At 36.3% G+C, this 22441-nt stretch overlaps 1 protein-coding gene across 2 annotated transcripts in view; it reads left to right on the top strand.

Annotated features, from left to right (window-relative positions):
- The window catches only part of CWF19L2 (CWF19 like cell cycle control factor 2), a 250268-nt gene that overhangs the window by 66655 nt on the left and 161172 nt on the right, over positions 1-22441 (top strand). For both annotated transcript variants that reach the window (XM_032640618.1, XM_032640619.1), the window contains exons 7-8: positions 429-538; positions 14674-15332. In XM_032640618.1, the coding sequence (XP_032496509.1) occupies positions 429-538; positions 14674-15332 (769 nt within the window). The remainder of the gene's footprint in view (positions 1-428; positions 539-14673; positions 15333-22441) is intronic.

Raw genomic sequence — 22441 nt, 5'->3', positions numbered from 1 at the left:
CCTTCCTACTCTTATCTTTTATTATAGAAATCCAACTCATTTTTTCAGCCTGGTTTGTGAAATTTTCCCTGACCTCACATTTAGAGGCAATCGTGCCTTTTTTTCATTTTTATATAACTTTATAGCTCTTTATAATACTTATCAAATATTATCTTTGTTATAATTATTTATGTCTTTTTATTCTCATTCTCTTAGATGGCAGTGTTTTTGAGGGTAGTTTTATTTTTTCCTTTCTCATAATTGTAGAACTGTACCTTACACATATAGGCACTCAAGTATATGTTGAATTTTAAATGTATTTATGATTTTTATATATTCAAGGAATAATATGTACTTTTATAGTTAGAAATCATTGTAGTAGCAATAAGTATTCTGTCATAACCATGTGAAAAGTATAACTGACATTTAATATTGGAATTTAATTTCAGTAGTAGAAGATGGTGGTTTAAGCTGGCTAAGGAAGTCTTACCAAAGAATGAAGGAACAAGCTGAGAAACAAAATAGAAATTTAGAAGACATTGTAGCTGAAAGATATGGGGTGAGTATTAAGGAGATACATATTATTTTCAGAGTTATATGAGAAATTAACTTTGTCAGTGTTTTGTGCCAGGAAATACTTTTGAATTGACTTGATACTAAATTTCAAATGTGTATATTGCTATAGCCATTTTTTCCTTTTCATTTTTATGTAAACCTATGTAGCATATTTGAATATAAAACTCAATGAATATAAAACTTAAGTATGTAAAATTTAAGTATGCATGTGTTTAATGTAAAAGCAACGTTTTCTTCTTGTGAGGAAATTTAAATAATATAGGAAAGCCTCCATAGTATACCTCTGGACATAACCACTGTTAAAAATTTTGTATATATCAGAGATTTTATTTTATTTCAGAGTTTTTGTTGTATTCCGGAGTTTCAGATTGTAACAGTTTTTTTGTTGTTGTTTAGAGCGTGTGCTTTTAAAAAGTGATATTTATTTTTTCTTCCAGTTTTATGAAATATACTTGACATACTTGACATATACTTAACATAACAGCACTATATAAGCTTAAGATATGCAGCATAATGATTTCACTTACATACATCATGACATGATTACCGTGTGTGTGTGTGTGTGTGTGTGTGTGTGTGTGTTTGTGTGTGTATGTGTATGTACAAAACAATGGAATCATGCCGCAGTATATTTTAGAACCAGCTCCCCCATTTACCATGGGTGAATAATCTTTCTGTTTCAGTAGCTATTGATATCCTGTTTTTCTTTTTTAATTTCAGAAGAAAGAAGGCTTAGGAAGGAGTAGGTAAACAAAAAAAGTGAGAGAGAAAAATTATCCTTTGCTTTAAGAGAATCTTTGTTAATATTTTGATTTTTTTTTTAGATTTTTTTCTGGTTATTATATACTTTTAAAATAAACAGTTTTATAAAAGTAGGCTTGGGCTTCCCTGGTGGCGCAGTGGTTGAGAGTCCACCTGCCGATGCAGGGGACATGGGTTCATGCCCCGGTCTGGGAGGATCCCACATGCCGCGGAGCGGCTGGGCTCGTGAGCAATGGCCGCTGGGCCTGCGCGTCCGGAGCCTGTGCTCCGCAACGGGAGAGGCTACAACAGTGAGAGGCCCGTGTACCGCAAAAAAAAAAAAAAAAAAAAAAAAAAAGTAGGCTCATAGAATGCATCCTGATTCTTTCACTTACACAAACATAGTTGGATGCCAGTAAATGTATATATTTTAATGACCTCTTAATATTTACATATATATATTTATATGATTTTACCATTATTTATTTAATTGTCAGTGGAGGGACATTTATATATTTTTATTTTCTCCCCTATTAAACAACACTGTGCTGATCATCTTTTCCAATGCATTTTGCATACTTACCTGGTTATTTTCTTACATGAATTGCTAAAAGGGAAATTGTCAATTTAGAGGATATAGACACTTAAAGTGAGATATGTATTGCAAAATTTCTGTACAGAAATATTGAAGAAATTATACTGTCAGTAAAATGACTTTTGTTACATGGTTTTCAATAGTAGTACTATCATTCTTTATAATCTGTGCTACTGTGATTGGTAAGCAGACTTTTTCTTTGCTTTTATTTTTATACATTTGTTTACTAGCAAAGTGGGATATTTTTTCATATTTTTTTGGCCATTTGATTGATTATTGATGGTATTTACCCATTTTGGGATATTAATTTAAGACCTTTTAATAAGTCTGTTCAAATTTCTTCCTGTTAGTTTCATGTTCATTTTTTACTTTGTTTATATTTGCTATGAATATATTTTAAATATTTTTACGAACAAAACCTATCAGGTTTTTCTTTTATGACTTAATGTTATTGGTATAATTCATTGGCAGGCCTTCTCCACCCCCAAGATCATAAAAATGCACACCTATATGTCCTTTGAGAACTTGTTCAGTTTTATTTTTATGGATAGCTTTAATATTTTTGAAATACATACTTGTGTATAGTTTAAAGTAAGCATTTAACTTTCCTTAAGTCTTTAGATAGTCATTTATAATATATTGAATGAATTATTTTTTCCCACTAATTAGAAATGACACATTTATTATATATTACATCATTTTTTATAAAATCAGTCTATTTCTTTACTCTCAAATCTATTTTATTGATTTTTTTGTTGTTTCCTGGAATTAGTATCATACTATTTTAATTGTAGTTTTCAGTAACTCATGCAGATAGCAAATAATTAGTGAACACCTACTATGTGACAGGGTAAGTCTTCTTTTATTAGTCACTAAAAAGTAACTTTACATTCTTATGTGTGCTTTTTTTTGTTGTTAAATTTAGAATCAATTTTGTCAAGTTCAAGCTCAAAAGAAACAGTTTTCCAAAATACATTATAAATTTACAACTCATTTTGGAATTTTGATTTAAATTTAATTAAATGTATAGATAAATCAAAGACAATTAATGCCTTTGTAATGTTGAGTAATCTCATCCTAAAATACTGGTTATTTCTCAATTCAAAATTTTTTAAAATTTTTATTGGAGTAGGGTTGTTTTACAGTGTTGCATTAGTTTCTACTGTACAGCAAAGTGTATCAGCTATACCTATACATATATCCCCTCTTTTTCGGATTTCTTTCCCATTTAGGTCACCACAGTCAATTCAGATTTTTATTTATGCTCTTCAGTACATTTCTCCATTCAGTTGTTAATGCATGTACCCTAAGATATTTTTATTTTTTTCAATTGTATGCTGAATCTTTGTTCTCTTATGTTTTCTGACTTGCCTGGTGCTAGTCTGCCCATTTTTTTTTAACTCTTGTCATTAAATCTATAGTGTTTTTTTTTTTAATTGGGTTATATGGGAATATAGTTATATGCAAATGGTGATTACTTTTGCTTTTGCTACTTGGTATTACAATATTTCAACTTTCTTGTATTCTTGAAGTAGAATTTCAGAACTTTGATTAATAACACTTTTCTTTCTGTGTTTAAGTGATAACTTCTTGCATTTAAGATGAAGATTGTCATCTTTAGAAAGTATCTTTGCATTCAAAGTTTATTCAAAAGTGTTTTTTTGTTAATTTGCTTTTGCTTTTAAATTAGGAATGGGTATCTAAATTTTATGAAATAACTTTTTTGGTATCCTTTGATATAACTGTGATTTTTTTTTTCTTTTGTTAATGAGATGAATTGCCTGAATACATTTCCTAACATTGGACCATGCTTGCATTCTTTGAATCCTATTTGATTATGGCATTTCCTTTAATATACCACTACATTAAATTTGTTAATATTTTATTTTGAATTTATATCTTTATTTATACATAACATGGCCTTTAGTTTCCTTCTTATGTTTTTTTAGGGGTTATTATGAGTTTATGTTTTGAATTGTGAACTTTTATATAAGTTCTTTTTTTTTTTAAACCTTCATTTTTTAGATTTTTTTTTGATGTGGACCATTTTTAAAGTCTTTATTGAATTTGTTACAGTATTGCTTCTGTTTTATGTTTTGGTTTTTTGGCCGTGAGGCATGTGGGATCCTAGCTCCCCAACCAGGGATTGAACCCTCACCCCTTGCATTGGAAGGTGAAGTCTTAACCACTGGACCACCAGGGAAGTCCCTTATGTAATTTCTTAATGCTCTAGAACAGTTAAGAATCACAGAGTGAGGCATTTTGATATAGTAGTTAAAAACATTGGCTTTGTAGTCAAATAGTCCTGAATTTCAATACAGTGTTTGTTACTCTTGCTATGTGACCTTAGCTTCATTTTTATTTTTCATTTTAAAAACACAGCTATTAGTATCAATATCATAGAATTGTTGTGAACATTAATAATAATTTGAATGCTTTTTATCTGCCAGGTACTGTTAAAATACTTCATGTATAATTAAACTTATTTAATACCCATAATTGTACTATTTTCTTTTTTTTTTTTTTAACATCTTTATTGGGGTATAATTGCTTTACAATGGTGTGTTAGTTTCTGCTTTATAACAAAGTGAATCAGCTATACATATACATATGTTCCCATATGTCTTCCCTCTTGTGTCTCCCTCCCTCCCACTCTCCCCATCCCACCCCTCCAGGCTGTCACAAAGCCCCGAGCTAATATCCCTGTGCCTTGCGGCTGCTTCCCCCTAGCTATCTACCTTACTACGTTTGTTAGTGTGTATATGTCCATGACTCTCTCTCGCCCTGTCAAAACTCACCCTTCCCCCTCCCCATATCCTCAAGTCTGTTCTCCAGTAGGTCTGCGTCTTTATTCCTCTCTTACTCCTAGGTTCTTCATGACATTTTTTTCCCTTAAATTCCATATATATGTGTTAGCATACGGTATTTGTCTTTTTCTTTCTGACTTACTTCACTCTGTATGACAGACTCTAGGTCTATCCATCTCATTACAAATAGCTCAATTTCATTTCTTTTTAAGGCTGAGTAATATTCCATTGTGTATATGTGCCACATCTTCTTTATCCATTCGTCCGATGATGGGCGCTTAGGTTGTTTCCATCTCCGGGCTGTTGTAAATAGAGCTGCAATGAACATTTTGGTACATGACTCTTATGAATTTTGGTTTTCTCAGGGTATATGCCCAGTAGTGGGATTGCTAGGTCATATGGTAATTCTATTTGTAGTTTTTTAAGGAACCTCCATACTGTTCTCCATAGTGGCTGAACCAATTCACATTCCCACCAGCAGTGCAAAAGTGTCCCCTTTTCTCCACACCCTCTCCAGCATTTATTGTTTCTAGATTTTTTGATGATGGCCATTCTGACTGGTGTGAGATGATATCTCATTGTAGTTTTGATTTGCATTTCTCTAATGATTAATGATGTTGAGCATTCTTTCATGTGTTTGTTGGCATTCTGTATATCTTCTTTGGAGAAATGTCTGTTTAGGTCTTCTGCCCATTTTTGGATGGGGTTGTTTGTTTTTTTGTTATTGAGCTGCCTGAGCTGCTTGTAAATTTTGGAGATTAATCCTTTGTCAGTTGCTTCATTTGCAAATGTTTTCTCCCATTCTGAGGGTTGTCTTTTGGTCTTGATTATGGTTTCCTTTGCTGTGCAAAAGCTTTGAAGTTTCATTAGGTCCCATTTGTTTATTTTTGTTTTTATTTCCATTACTCTAGGAGGTGGGTCAGAAAGGATCTTGCTGTGATTTATGTCATAGAGTGTTCTTCCTATGTTTTCCTCTAAGAGTTTGATAGTTTCTGGCCTTACATTTAGGTCTTTAATCCATTTTGAGCTTATTTTTGTGTATGGTGTTAGGGAGTGATCTAATCTCATACTTTTACATGTACCTGTCCAGTTTTCCCAGCACCATTTATTGAAGAGGCTGTCCTTTCTCCACTGTACATTCCTGCCTCCTTTATCAAAGATAAGGTGTCCATATGTGCGTGGGTTTATCTCTAGGCTTTCTATCCTGTTCCACTGATCTATCTTTCTGTTTTTGTGCCAGTACCATACTGTCTTGATTACTGTTGCTTTGTAGTATAGTCTGAAGTCAGGGAGCCTGATTCCTCCAGCTCCTTTTTTCGTTCTCAAGATTGCTTTGGCTATTCGGGGTCTTTTGTGTTTCCATACAAATTGCGAAATATTTTGTTCTAGTTCTGTGAAAAATGCCAGGGGTAGCTTGATAGGGATTGCATTGAATCTGTAGATTGCTTTGGGTAGTAGGTCATTTTCACAATGTTGATTCTTCGCATCCAAGAACATGGTATATCTCTCCATCTATTTGTATCATCTTTAATTTCTTTCATCAGTGTCTTATAATTTTCTGCATACAGGTCTTTCGTCTCCTTAGGTAGGTTTATTCCTAGATATTTTATTCTTTTTGTTGCAATGGTAAATGGGAGTGTTTTCTTGATTTCACTTTCAGATTTTTCATCATTAGTATATAGGAATGCCAGAGATTTCTGTGCATTAATTTTGTATCCTGCTACTTTACGAAATTCATTGATTAGCTCTAGTAGTTTTCTGGTAGCATCTTTAGGATTCTCTATGTATAGTATCATATCATCTGCAAACAGTGACAGCTTTACTTCCTCTTTTCCGATTTGGATTCCTTTTATTTCCTTTTCTTCTCTGATTGCTGTGGCTAAAACTTCCAAAACTATGTTGAATAAGAGTGGTGAGTGTGGGCAACCTTGTCTTGTTCCTGATCTTAGTGGAAATGCTTTCAGTTTTTCACCATTGAGGATGATGTTTGCTGTGGGCTTGTCATATATGGCCTTTATTATGTTGAGGAAAGTTCCCTCTATGCCTACTTTCTGGAGGGTTTTTATCATAAATGGGTGTTGAATTTTGTCAAAAGCTTTCTCTGCATCTATTGAGATGATCATATGGTTTTTCTCCTTCAATTTGTTAATATGGTTTATCACATTGATAGATTTGCGTATATTGAAGAATCCTTGCATTCGTGGAATAAACCCCACTTGATCATGGTGTATGATCCTTTTAATGTGCTGTTGGATTCTGTTTGCTAGTATTTTGTTAAGGATTTTTGCATCTATGTTCATCAGTGATATTGGCCTGTAGTTTTCTTTGTGACATCCTTGTCTGGTTTTGGTATCAAGGTGATGGTGGCCTCGTAGAAGGAATTTGGGAGTGTTCCTCCCTCTGCTATATTTTGGAAGAGTTCGAGAAGGATAGGTGTTAGCTCTTCTCTAAACGTTTGATAGAATTCACCTGTGAAGCCATCTGGTCCCGGGCTTTTGTTTGTTGGAAGATTTTTAATCACAGTTTCAATTTCAGTGCTTGTGATTGGTCTGTTCATATTTTCTATTTCTTCCTGATTCAGTCTTGGCAGGTTGTGCATTTCTAAGAATTTGTCCATTTCTTCCAGATTGTCCATTTTATTGGCATAGAGTTGCTTGTAGTAATCTCTCATGATTTTTTTTATTTCTGCAGTGTCAGTTGTTACTTCTCCTTTTTCATTTCTAATTCTATTGATTTGAGTCTTCTCCCTTTTTTTCTTGATGAGTCTGGCTAGCGGTTTATCTATTTTGTTTATCTTCTCAAAGAACCAGCTTTTAGTTTTATTGATCTTTGCTATCATCTCCTTCATTTCTTTTTCATTTATTTCTGATCTGATTTTTATGATTTCTTTCCTTCTGCTAGCTTTGGGGTTTTTTTGTTCTTCTTTTCTAATTGCTTGAGGTGCAAGGTTAGGTTGTTTATTCGAGATGTTTCCTGCTTCTTAAGGTGGGCTTGTATTGCTATAAACTTCCCCCTTAGAACTGCTTTTGCTGCATCCCATAGGTTTTGGGTCGTTGTGTCTCCATTGTCATTTGTTTCTAGGTATTTTTTAATTTCCTCTTTGATTTCTTCAGTGATCACTTCATTAGTAAGTAGTGTATTGTTTAGCCTCCATGTGTTTGTATTTTTTACAGATCTTTTCCTATAATTGATATCTAGTCTCATGGCGTTGTGGTCAGAAAAGATACTTGATACAATTTCAATTTTCTTAAATTTACCAAGGCTTGATTTGTGACCCAAGATATGATCTATCCTGGAGAATGTTCCATGAGCATTTGAGAAAAATGTGTATTCTGTTGTTTTTGGATGGAGTGTCCTATAAATATCAATTAAGTCCGTCTTGTTTAATGTATCATTTAAAGCTTGTGTTTCCTTATTTATTTTCATTTTGGATGATCTGTCCATGGGTGAAAGTTGGGTGTTAAAGTCCCCTACTATGAAAGTGTTACTGTCGATATCCCCTTTTATGGCTGTTAGTATTTGCCTTATGTAGTGAGGTGCTCCTATGTTGGGTGCATAAATATTTACAATTGTTATATCTTCTTCTTGGATCGATCCCTTGATCATTATGTAGTGTCCTTCTTTATCCCTTTTAATAGTCCTTATTTTAAGGTCTATTTTGTCTGATATGAGAATTGCTACTCCAGCTTTCTTTTGGTTTCCATTTGCATGGAATATCTTTTTCCATCCCCTTACTTTCAGTCTGTATGTGTCTCTAGGTCTGAGGTGGGTCTCTTGTAGACAGCATATATAAGGGTCTTGTTTTTGTATCCATTCAGCCAATCTGTGTCTTTTGGTGGGAGCATTTAGTCCATTTACATTTCAGGTAATTATCGATATGTATGTTCCTATTACCATTTTCTGTATTGTTTTGGGTTCGTTATTATAGGTCGTTTCCTTCTCTTGCATTTCTTATCTAGAGAAGTTCCTTTAGCATTTGTTGTAAAGCTGGTTTGGTGGTACTGAACTCTCTCAGCTTTTGCTTGTCTGTAAAGGTTTTAATTTCTCCATCAAATGTGAATGAGATCCTTGCTGGGTAGAGTAATCTTGGTTGCAGGTTTTTCTCCTTCATCACTTTCAGTATGTCCTGCCACTCCCTTCTGGCTTGTAGGGTTTCTGCTGAGAGATCAGCTGTTAACCTTATGGGGATTCCCTTGTGTGTTATTTGTTGTTTTTCCCTTGCTGCTTTTAATATGCTTTCTTTGTATTTAATTTTTGATAGTTTGATTAATATGTGTCTTGGCGTATTTCTCCTTGTATTTATCCTGTATGGGACTCTCTGTGCTTCCTGGACTTGATTAACTATTTCCTTTCCCATATTAGGGAAGTTTTCAACTATAATCTCTTCAAATATTTTCTCAGTCCCTTTCTTTTTTTCTTCTTCTTCTGGAACCCCTATAATTCGAATGTTGGTGCATTTATGTTGTCCCAGAGGTCTCTGAGACTGTCCTCAGTTCTTTTCACTCTTTTTTCTTTATTCTGCTCTGCAGTAGTTATTTCCACTACTTTATCTTCCAGGTCACTTATCCGTTCTTCTGCCTCAGTTATTCTGCTATTGATCCGATCTAGAGTACTTTTAATTTCATTTATTGCGTTGTTCATCGTTGCTTGTTTCATCTTTATGTCTTCTAGGTCCTTGTTAACTGTTTCTTGCATTTTGTCCATTCTACTTCCAAGATTTCGGATTATGCTTACTATCATTATTCTGAATTCTTTTTCAGGTAGATTGCCTATTTCCTCTTCATTTGTTAGGTCTGGTGGGTTTTTATCTTGCTCCTTCATCTGCTGTGTGTTTTTCTGTCTTCTCATTTTGCTTATCTTACTGTGTTTGGGGTCTCCTTTTTGCAGGCTGCACTTTCGTAGTTCCTGTTGTTTTTGATGTCTGTCTCCAGTGGCTAAGGTTGTTTCAGTGGGTTGTGTAGGCTTCCTGGTGGAGGGGACTAGTGCCTGTGTTGTGCTGGATGAGGCTGGATCTTGTCTCTCTAGTGGGCAGGTTCACGTCTGGTGGTGTGTTTTGGGGTGTCTGTGGCCTTATTATGATTTTAGGCAGCCTCTCTGCTAATGGGTGGGGTTGTGTTCCTGTTTTGCTAGTTGTTTGGCATAGGTTGTCCAGCACTGTGGCTTGCTGGTCGTTGAGTGAAGCTGGGTGCTGGTGTTAAGATGGACGTCTCTGGGAGATTTCCGCCGTTTAATATTATGTGGAGCTGGGAGGTCTCTTGTTGATCAGTGTCCTGAAGTTGGCTCTCCTACCTCAGAGGCAGAGCCCTGACTCCTGGCTGGAGCACCAAGAGCCTTTCATCCACACGGCTCAGAATAAAAGGGAGAAAAAGTAGAGAGAATTAGTAGAAGTATGAGGAAAGAAAGAAGGAAAGGAGGAAAGGAAGGAAGGGAGAAAGAAGCAAAGAAGGAAAGAAAGGAGGGAGGGAGGGAGGGAGGAAGGAAGGAAGGAAGGAGGGAAAGAAGGAGAAAATGTACATAGAATTAGTAGAAGTATGAGGAAAGAAAGAAGGAAAGGAGGAAAGGAAGGAAGGAAGGAAGAAGCAAAGAAGGAAAGAAAGGAGGGAGGGAGGGAGGAAGGAAGGAGGGAAGGAGGGAAAGAAGGAGAAAATGTAGAGAGAATTAGTAGAAGTATGAGGAAAGAAAGAAGGAAAGGAGGAAAGGAAGGAAGGAAGAAAGAAGCAAAGAAGGAAAGAAAGGAGGGAGGGAGGGAGGGAGGAAGGAAGGAAGGAGGGAAAGAAGGAAAAAAGACAGAAAGAAAGAAGATACAGTAAAAATAAAATAAAGTATAATATAGTTATTGTACTAAAAAATATTTAGAAAAAAAAAAAAAAGGGACGGATAGAACCCTAGGACAAATGTTGGAAGCAAAGCTATACAGAGAAAATCTTACACAGAAGCATACACATACACGTTTACAAAAAGAGGCAAAGGGGGAAAAATCATAAATCCTGCTCCCAGAGACCACCTCCTCAACCTGGGGTGATTCGCTGTCTAAAGGAGGGAAGGAAGGAAGGAAAGAAAGAAAGAAAGAACGAAGGTAAAGTACAATAAAGTTATTACAATTAAAATTAATAATTAAGAAAAAAAATTTTTTTTTAAAAAAACCATGGACGGATAGAGCCCTAGGACAAATGGTGGAAGCAAGAGTATACAGACAAGATCTCACACAGAAGCATACACGCACACATTCACAAAAAGAGGAAAAGGGAAAAAAATCACAGATCTCGCTCTTAAATTCCACCTCTTCAATTTGCGATCACTCCCTATTCAGGTATTCCACAGATGTAGGGCACATCAAGTTGATTGTGGAGCTTCAATCCGCCGCCCCCGCGGCTGCCGGGAGAGACCTCCCCCTCTCCTCCCTGCTCTCACAGCTCACAGGAGCTCAGCTTTGTACCCGGCCCTGCCCCTGCACGCAGGTCGCTGGAGGGCGTCTGTTTTTTGCTCAGACAGGACGGGGTTAAAGGAGCCGCTGATTGGGGAGCTCCGGCTCACTCAGGCCTGCGGTTGGGGGATGGGGGAAGGAGGGGCACTGCGTGCGGGGGGGCCTGCGGTGGCAGAGGCGGCGTGACGTTGCACCCGCCGTGCGTACTCCCGGGGAAGTTGTCCCTGGATCCCGGGAACCTGGCAGTGGCGGCCTGCACAGGCTCCGCGGAAGAGGGGCGCGGAGAGTGACCTGTGCTCGCACACAGCCCCCTGGTGGCGGTAGCAGCAGCCCCAGCGTCTCCCGCCCGTCTCTGGGGTCTGCGGTTTTAGCCGCGGCTCACGCCCGTCTCTTGGGTTCGCGCTTCCAGCCGCGGCTCGCGCCCGTCTTGGTTCGCGCCCTCAGCCGCGGCTCGCGCCCGTCTCTGGGGTTCGCGCTTTTAGCCACGGCTCGCGCCCGTCTCTGGAGTTCCTTTAAGCAGCGCTCTTAAACCCCTCTCCTCGCACACCAGGAAACAAAGAGGGAAGAAAAAGTCTCTTGCCTCTTCGGCCGGTGCAGGCTTTTCCCCGAACTCCCTCCCGGCTAGTCGTGGCGCACCAACCCCTTCAGGCTATGTTCGAGCCGCCAACCCCAGTCCTCTCCCTGCGCTCTGTCCAAAACCGAAACCCGAGCCTCAGCTCGCAGCCCCGCCCGCCCCGGCGGGTGAGCAGACAAGCCTCTCAGGCTGGTGAGTGCCGGTCGGCACCGATCGTCTGTGCAGGAATCTCCCCGCTTTGCCCTCCGCACCCATCGCTGTGCACTCCTCCGCGGTCCCGAAGCTCCCCCCTCCGCCTCCCGCAGTCTCTGCCCACGGAGGGGCTTCCTAGTGTGTGGAAACTTTTCCTCCTTCACAGCTCCCTCCCACTGGTGCAGGTGCCGTCCTTATTCTTTTGTCTCTGTTTTTCTTTTTTTCTTTTGCCCTACCCAGGTACGTGGGGAGTTTCTTGCCTTTTGGGAGGTCTGAGGTCTTCTGCCAGCCTTCAGTAGGTGTTCTGTAGGAGTTGTTCCACGTGTAGATGTATTTCTGGTGTATCCGTGAGGAGGAAGGCGATCTCCACGTCTTACTCTTCCGCCATCTTCCCCCGTCTCTCTTTACTATTTTCTTGTTTGGTAAATGAGGAAACTGAAGCAGACAGAGTTTAAATAACCAAGATTACGTAGCTCATGAGTAAATTTGAACCTAGGCATTGTTTGTAGAGCCCACTTAAATGATACAAAAGATGTAGTAAAATAAGCATTGAATAAATTGTGGTAACTGCTGTTTTGGTTTTTATTATTACCATATTTTATTTAATCTAAGAAGCCACTAATTGTAGATACATCATTAATTTATGTATCACCAAGAAAAAAAGAAGTTGCCTATGAGGCAATGCTTAAATTATGAAAATATTCCCCCCCACTGCCATCAGTTTCACTCTGTTGATGTTGTCATTAAATTTAAGAAACATGTTAAACCTGAATTTTTAAAATAATTTGAAAAAATGAAATATAATGGATTATCTCTGCCTAGACTAAGATGACAACTTTCCATCTCAACTCACATATTTTATTGAAATAATTTGAAATTTCAATTACAGTTTACTATAAATTTAAAAAATATGCATGTGATTCTTGACAGTTATATTCTTCACAACTACAAGAACAATTATTTAGACTTAACCATTACATTTGCTATTTGGTTTATAGCATGCATTCCTTTTTTCAGAGATCTTTGCCCTAATTCATTTATGGTTTGGCTTAATGATCCTGAGTAATTTTCCCCCCAGAATTAGTAAGTGATTTACTTTTTGATTCCTTTCATTTTGGAAAATGACTTTCTTTTGTCCATGTCAAGGAAGGATAATTTGACTGAATTGAATTCTGTATATAGAATTACTATTGCCTTATAATTTTTTATCAAAATTTGATCTTTATTCCATTATCTTCTAGCATTTAGTATTGTAAGCGAATAGTTGATAGCAGTCTTTCTTTCCTTTGTAGGCAATGTGTTATTTACCTAACTCGCATTTGTTTACATGCTCACACTCCCTTCTCCCCTGATCCAATCTTTGTGACGAATTTTTTTTCTGAATGAATTTTGAGACTGAGGAATTAGGATTTTTTATGTATGAGTCTTTGTATGCTTCACTTTCTCTCCTCCCCTAAGACTGTTGGGTGAGCCCTTTGGATCTAGAAAGTTAGCTGAGGAAATTTTCTCTCTTTTTTTTGTTAATGCTCCTATTATCTTTGCTTTTTTCTTTCTGAAAGTACTAGCATATGCATATTAGATTCTGTAGAATTAATTGTTCATGTGTCTTCTCCCTGTAACTTAAATCAATTTACCATTTTTTCCTAAGTATAGCAAATTCCCAGGCTAGTGTTGAATTCACAAATTTGGATTCAACACTTTCTATTCTTCTACTCACTACATGCATAGTTTTGAACATAGTTTAATTATAAGTCTTTATTATTCTTGAACTGCTCTTTTTTATGAGAATCTATTTTGTTTTAGCATTTTAGTAACATCTTGACTCTCACTGACTGTAGGAATTATTATTATTATTATTTTTTGCGGTACACGGGCCTCTCACTGTTGTGGTCTCTCCCGTTGCGGAGCATAGGCTCCGGACGCGCAGGCTCAGCGGCCATGGCTCACGGGCCCAGCCACTCCACAGCATGTGGGATCTTCCCGGACCGGGGCACGAACCCGTGTCCCCTGCATCGGCAGGCGGACTCTCAACCACTGCACCACCAGGGAAGCCCTGTAGGAATTATTATTATTTTTTAATTATGTTTTTATTGTTTTCTGAATTACATTTTGTTTTAGTGCTGGTCATTTGGTCAAAGGGCTCCTTTTGAGCTCCCAGGATTTTTTCATTATTTGGTAATTTTTCATTGGTTATTCATATTTTTTAAGTATTCATTTTATGGTAGTGTGTTTCCTTGCTAGGGCTGCCAAAACACAGCTCCACAGGCTGGGTGGCTTAAACAACAGAAATTTTTCTTACAGCTCAGGAGAATGGAAGTCCAAGATCAAGATGTTAGAGGGTTTGGTTTCATCTGAGGCTTCTCTTCTTGATTCATAAATGATTGCCTTCTTGCTCTGTCCTCACATGATCTTTTCTCTGTGTGTGCACATTCCTCATGTGTCTTTGTGTGTCCAAATTTCTTCTTCTTACAAGGACATCAGTCATACTGGATTAGGGCCTAACCCAATGACCTCATTTTAACTTAATCACCTCTTTAAAGATCCTGTCTACAAATGTGGTCATATTCTGAGGTACTAGGGATTAGGGGTTCAACATATAAATTTGGGGGGGACATATTTCAGGCCATGTCAGGTAGGATGACTGTATGGGTCTTTTATTACCCATTGTTGAGTTTTCTTTCGTTGTGCTACATGACAGTGTATCGTGACATAGTGGCATGTGGGGTACAAGTCATTGAGCCATTTTTAATTTTAAATATCTTGTTTAATTTTTCCTCCTTTCTAGTCAATGGAAATCTTCCAGTTGAAATTAAAAGAAGCTGAGAAAACTGCGTTTATGAAAGAAGACTGTAGACGAGAACGGTGGAGGAAACCAGCATACTCAGATAGAGTACAAAGTAGTCAGGAAAGTAGAAAATCAGACTTGGTAAAATATAATAAAAGTTCAAGAGATAGATATAATACAACAGATATTGCAAAGAATATCAATAAAGATAAGTTTAGTGGTGATGAAAAAGATAGTAGATCTGGGTCTTTAGAAGCATGTAGAAGAGAATTGAGTCCAAAACAAAATCAAGAGTTTTCTTCCCATATAAATTTGAGACCTAAATTCTTAAGACCCTCTGATGCAGAACTGTCATTTCATAGCAAGGACAGAAATTTTGAACCATCTAGTTCATCTTCAGCACTGGTCTCTCAGGATTCTGTACATTGTGGTTTTCAAAAATCCACAGAGAATAGTGAGGAAAGTTTATCATGGTGGAGTCGATCTGATGAGAGAGAAGGAGACAGGAAACATTCAAATCGAAAACCATTAGAAACCAGTCACAGTGTTGACCGTGGACAAGTTTCAGAAGACGTGAGAGAAAAATTACAGGGTGAAAGCTTGAGAGAGGACTCTCTGAAAAAAGAACACCTACAGGATACAAAGTCTTCGCTTGCTGGGTATTTTTTCATTTATTTTTTAAACTGATAAATGAATATTAAGGTCCAGAGGATTCAGGGAACTGAACTGTATTTTTAGAGCATCAGTTACTAATTAGATATGAGTTATGATTTTCTATTTCTTAAATTCGATGGAAGAGATAGGATATGCACTTTTAACAATTCAGTAGTTCTGTTTTGTGAATTGTATTTCATTTCACAGTATATTTAACAAAAAGAGCTGGAAGATGCATTCAGTAGCTATATATTTCCTCAAAATTTATTGCTTTTTTGCAATCTAAAAAACTAAATGAGTTTAGTAATTCTTTTAAATGGATATGCCACAAGAAATATTTTGGTAGATTTTGTTAGTACTGCCATATTACTTCCAAAGGAAATTGCTGCATTTTAAAGTATAATCATAATTGTAAATATTGCATGCCTACTGGAGGTCTGGGAGACTGAAGGAAAATATGCTGCCATAGCCCAAATATAAAGTGGAAAAGATATGTGAAATATCCTGCAGAGGGAAGCATGAATTTTGGTGGTGGTTTTGCAGAGAAAGAAATCCACTTTGATAGTTGACAGGTTTTAAAGCTAATGTTAGAGTTTTTTTTTTTTTTAATACACATATCTTTAAAAAAATTTATTTAGGCTGCGCTGGGTCTTAGTTGTGACACGTGGGATCTTTAGTTGCGGCATAAGGACTCCTTAGTTGAGGCATGCATGTAGGATCTAGTTCCCTGACCAGGGATTGAACCCAGACCCCCTGCAGTGGGAGCACAGAGTCTTACCCACTGGACCACCAGGGAAGTCCCCTAATGTTAGAGTTCTGAAAGCAAAATATAGATAGGATAGTGGTTGTACCCATAATGATTAGGAAAATAGGCAGCACTTATTGGTTTTATTATTCTTGTACCTGTAGCACTTATATATAGGGCTGAGTCAGTCGATCAGGAAACCCAGGTTGAATGGGATCAAACCTAGGAAAACCTGCTTTAGCCATAGGACTGGCACTATTTGAAATAGCCATAAATAGAAAATGAGTATCCAAAGGATAATAAATAACTTATACTTGAATGATCATTAAAATATGTTTTAAAATACCACCAAATGAATGGGACACTGAAGGAAGAGGTTTTAGGAAATAATAGAATTCATTGGTGGCAGTAGTAGGTATAAGCATTGTGGTTTGGGGTCATGAGTCTGGTAAATCACTTTTGTTAGTGACTCCATCTGAAGCTGTGGATTATAGAGCACAGTGTGTAGCTTTCAGCAGGAGGGAGGCAGGGAAGCTGGCAAAATCTGGACTGAATGATGGGAGGCCCAGTCACATGGGCTCTGGTTCATGTCAGGGCTTTGTTCCCAGGAAGCGAAAGGAGAAATCCAGTTGTATTGACTGGATAAACATGGCAGGGATTAGAGAATGTCTAAGGCTGTATACATATATAATTGTCCAGGCTTCACTCCAGGTTGTCTGGAAGGTAGACTGTTTCCAGTCACCAGTTGCTAGTGGGATGAGGCTCTTATTTCCTGATATCATTAGGGTTGGCTTAACATTTGGGTGATCTGTAGGTTTTTACCTGTGACTGCAGCTAAGCAGACTATGTAAGCAATCTTACATTGTTAATATTCCTTCTGGTTCTATAATTGCTTCATGTTTATATGTTGTAAGCTTCTGAGAGATACACTGTAATACAGGAACTCATTAAAAGCTTTATGTTGTGGTCTGAAGACAGTATTCTTTGTTAGCTGTGTTAATTTTGATGTTACAGATGTTTTGAGGCTTTCCATGAATTCCATGATTGGCTGGAGAGGGAAAGGACAGTCTAGGAATATTCCACATATATGTAAACAAAAAAGAATTCCTGAGCATGTAGAGTGGTATAAAGTGAGAAACCAAGTGTGGGACCTTGAAGAATGCCTGTTTTCAGGGAGTGGAAAGATTCAGTGAAGGATTGTTAGAAGCTGTTAATTTGTCTGAACCTTATCCTGGGTGTATGCTGAATTCTTTATAAAATGCCAGAATTTTAGGGAGCTTTAGAACCAATGAATTTTAGAACTAGGAAAAAATCATAGAACTGATTTTATAACTAGAAGAAATTATAGACTGACCTGGGCATTTTCCAGATGCAGAGACTGAGGCAACTGAGATTGTGACTTGCACAGTGCTATGTAACTGGGGTTGCCAGATGTAGCAAATAAAAATGTTTGGACATACTTAAACTAAAAATATATATATATTTTTTTACCTGAAATTCAAATTTAACTGGGTGTCATGTGTTTTATTTGGCAACTGTACATAGCACTTGGCCATTTCTTGGGTCTGTGACCTTTTTACAAGAGATAACATAATTATAATCATCTCTGGGTATCCACCAGGGGATTGGTTCCAGGACTCCAGCAGATACCCAAATCTGGGGATGCTCAAGTACGTTATATAAAAAGGTGTAGTAGTATTTTTATGTATAATCTACGCACATTCTCCCATATTCATTCTTAATTCCTCCCTTCCTTCCTTCCTTCCTTCCTTCCTTTCCTTCTTTCCTTCTTTTCTCCCCCCCCGCTCCCTTCTTTCTTTCTATTTTTTTGATGTGGACCATTTTTAAAGTCTTTATTGAATTTGTTACAATATTGCTTCTGTTTTATGTTTTTGGTTTTTTGGCTGCGAGGCCTGTGGGATCTTAGCTCCCTGACCAGGGATTGAACCCACACCCCTGCATTGGAAGGCGAGGTCCTAACCACTGGACTGCCAGGGAAGTCCCCTCTCCAATATACTTTAAATCATCTATAGATTACTTATAATACCCAGTACAATGTAAATAGTTGTATATACAGTGTAAATGCTATGTAAATAGTTGCCAACTCTCGGCAAATTTAAGTTTTGTTTTTTGGAACTTTCTTAAAGTTTTTTTCTAAATATTTTCAATTCCTGATTGGTTGAATCTAAGGATGGGGATCCCATGGATACTGAAGGGCTGACTGCCATTTTATATAAGGGACTTGAGCATCTGCAGATTTTGGTATCTGCATTGGGTCCTGGAATATACCAACAGATAACTGTACTATTCTGAATCATATTTTTTCCAATCAGTATTATCTTAAAGACCTTTTCACACCAGCCCATATGTATGCATTTTTTTTCATTTTGAAGTCTCTGATATTCTGTTGTAAAGCTTAGAGATAAACTAGTATTTCTCATCAGTTTCCTATTGATGGACTTTAAGGTAATTTCTAGTTTGTTGCTCTAAATAATACTACAGTGAATAGTTTTATATGTGTACTTTTGCATACTACTTAAATATAGCTGTAAAATAAATTCCAAGGAGTGGAATTATATTTATATATTTTGTTGTACTAACCAATTTACACTCTTACCAGTCATGTATGAGAATGATTTTTCTCTTCTTTGCTGATAGTATTATTGAGGTTTTTAATCTTTGCCATAGATACATAGTTGAGGAACTGAGGCTTTCTTTGGTTTGCATTTATGTAAGTATGGGTGAAGTTTGGCATATTTTTATAAATGTTGTTAATTTTATTTTATTAACCAGTCATATATTTTACCTAGTTCTTGAGGTTTTGTTTTTTTTTTGTGAGCACTTCTATAGTTGTCATGTGATATATATAATTTTTCATCATCTTTAGATTTCTTCCTTTTGTGTTTTTACTTTTTTCATCTATTTTTTCACTCATTCTTATTGTGATCTGATTTATCATTCTTTTCCTTTGTGCTTTTTAGGCCCTTAAGTAGCTGGAAGACATCCTCTAATAGTGGCCCATGTGATTAAGAATCTTAAGCTTTTTATTCTTAGAAAAAAAATGTGTTTGTGTATAATTTTGCTTTATTGGAAAATATATTAGCTATATATATTCAAGAGTTTGAAACCTAGGATAGTACATAATATGAACAAAAACTAATGTGATGTCTTTAATTTAGATTTTATCTAAGTTGATATCAGGAACTAACTCATATAAAATATTATATAAGGTTAAAAAGGTTAGAAACCTTGCCAGAGTTTGCTGTGATAGCCTAGGAGGACAAGAGAAGGATACCAGGTTCTGAAGGGTTTGAGTTTAGTCATGAGATCCTTAGGGGAGAAAGTTTTGAGAACAAGTGGTAAGAAAAGAAGAATTAAAGCGGCAAGATCTTTGAATACTGTCAGCAGACAAAGAATAATTGCAATATACTCAAGGTTTCTGAAATGTCATTGGGCTGGAGCTTTTTAAATTATTTTTTCCTCAGAAGTTTTCAGCCAGAGTTTGTGTTGTGTGTGTGTTGTAAAGAGACCCCGTTTTAGTGGGAAAATTGGATTTGCTTTTTAGAAAATAATTGTGAAGAGGGCTTTTGAAATATAGCAGTAATCTGGGAAAATGAGAAGCGCTTGTACATTTTTATTTTTATAGGATAATTGCAGATGTCATGGTGATGTTTCTTTCAGAGCATCTGCCCGTCATTATGCTTAGAGTCTTCCATTATAAATGGAAGAGTCTATGCTGTTTGTTGCAGAGCAGTGTCTTTGCTATGGTATTAACAATAATGTGTTCTTCAGTCATTGATGCCCAAGAACTTTAATTTTAATGTCTTTACTTGATACCTATTACTGTTCTATCAATACTAAGTGTGTTTAAGTATCTGTTAATACAGAAAATATCAGAGATGTTCAGAATTCTTCTGTATCATCTCATTTATCCTGATCTACGTTCCATATACTAATAAGCAATTCCTGTTAGAAAATAAACTCCCCCCAGTTCGGTCAAAACAAAACCAAAAAAGATGTGTGGAGTATGAATTTCATGACCACGAAAGTTGCCTCTTTAAAGGTCTCTTGAGATTCCAGTTATCTTCCTGAAACTTGTAAGCTTTGGTTGGACGTCAGCATACCTTCTTTATTTCCCTCTCTTGATTGATTCTTTAAGCTTGCATACTGAAAAGTGAAGAGAAAAAGTTTCTCAAAAACAGGGAAGAGTCTGATAAAATGACAAAGATGTGTCTTTGGACAGACAATAATACAGGTCTTCAGCAATTTAATCAAGAATATTATCATTGTAAAAGAGGATTTAAAAGCCAGATTTCATAGTGTAAATTATGACGATGGGTTATGATATGGTAGAGATAGAAAGTGTATGTGGGAGACATGGGTGAAATGAAGTGCTTCCCTCACTCCCATTTTTTTTAAGGTGCAGATACTTGAGTATGTTTATATATTAGTGGAAAGAGTTGGTATCAGTTTTAGAAGAAGCTAAACATATAGAGTGATGGTGGATGAGGTAATTCAGCAGGATTTCAAGGTTAGTGTGGATCTATGTATGATCCAGTGTACTCACACAAGTAGAGAAGGATTAGCCTTGAGTGGAAACATTAAAGAAGAGGAGAATGTGGCTAGGGGTGTGGGTGATGCGAAAAAATTTTAGGAATTCTTTCTTGATGACTTAAGTCAGTTATTTTTTAACATATGGTTCCCAGAATATTGGTGTTCCTTTTCATCTGTATATGGACCACATACACACAAAGAGTGATGTGGCAATTTGGTTTACACACAGCTCATAAAATTGAAATGTCTCTCATTGTTATGACTTACTGCTATAAGCATATTTTAGTTTTACAAAAAAAATTAATTAACCTTTGGAATAAAATTGCCTTAAAATTATTCCATGTGCACGTTTCCTTTAAGTCATCCTTAGAAACAAAGTGAGAGAAATAGCCTGTTTCTTTTACTCATTCAAATTTGAAAAAAATTATCTGGTCTTGTGTGACAAAGAATGAAGTAACAAGGGAGGTTGTTTTTGTATCAGAGATATTCCTTGGAACTTAAATCATATGACTTTGACAAATTCCTTCTGCTATTCATCTCATGTTTATTGACATTTTTGTAGAAATATTATTGGGTTGCCTGAAATTCAAGTAAATTACATTTACAATACAATAAAAATGATGTATACCTCAGAATTTAATCTGAAAAAAGTTACTGAAAAATATTTTCTATACAAAAAACGTACAACTAATGATACAAGCAATATCTTTTATTAAAGCATATAAAAAACGAATAACATTCTCCTGCTTACACGACTGCAGGGTCCCCACTGCATTGGTTTTAAAAATGTAGACTGCGGGAACTTGAGAGGGAACAAAAATATGTTTTTTCTAATGGTGCTTTACCTGAAATATTTTACATTTCTTAATCTAAGCACCATAGTATTGCCTTTCCTTTCACCAATATGAGTAGAAATGGGTTTTTTTTGGATTTCCTACAGAGATTAATGTCTTTAAAATAAAAACAAACTCAAATGCTGTCTATTAACAGATTTCTTTTTTTTTTGCCCAAAAGGAATTCAGTATTTAAATATAATTTCAACATATGGTTGTTAAAGTTTTGATTTTGAGCTCTTTGTATGTTTTGCTATTACTTTCTCAGAATATATGTTGAAAACTCAGGTTAATTTCAATAAAGTATGATAAAATCTAGATATGGAGGAAAACTAGTAATATCATCGATATATTCTTAATATTTGTGATTATGACTGATTTTTTTCTGCTTTAAATTTTTTTTATCACTCCCTTTGAGGGTTTTTAAAAACAACAATTTATTGAAGTATAATCTACATAAAACTGCATATGTACAAACTGCATATGTATATAAAATGTACAGTTTGGTAAGTTTTTGAAATGTGTATATTCTAATAAAACCATGCCAAAAATTTCCTGGTGCCCTTTCATAATCATCCCTCCTGCCTCTCCACACACCCTAGCAACCCCCCTAGACAACTACTCATCTTTTTTTTTTTTTTAAATTATAGACTGGTTTGTATTTTCTAGAGTTTTATATAAATGGGATCATACCTCATACCTTATACACTTTTTTTTTTTTTTGCTGTGGCTGGCTTCTTTCATTCAGCATGATTATTTTGAATTTCATCCATGTTATTGCATGTAACAATAGTACGTTCCTTTTTGTTGATGGATAGCATGCCATTAGCAGATATATTGTTCCACAATTTGTTTTTCCATTCACCTGCTGGTGGACATTTAGAATGTTTTTAGTTTTTGGCTGCTATAAGTAAAGCTTTAAACGTTCATGTACAAGTCTTAGTATGAACATACACTTTCTTTTCCCTTGAGTAAATACCGA

Source organism: Phocoena sinus, chromosome 8, assembly GCF_008692025.1.
Source record: "Phocoena sinus isolate mPhoSin1 chromosome 8, mPhoSin1.pri, whole genome shotgun sequence".
NCBI classification, from domain to species: Eukaryota; Metazoa; Chordata; class Mammalia; order Artiodactyla; family Phocoenidae; genus Phocoena; species Phocoena sinus.
Note: the sequence above shows the minus strand (reverse complement) of the source record. Positions and strands in the feature narration are given on the sequence as shown.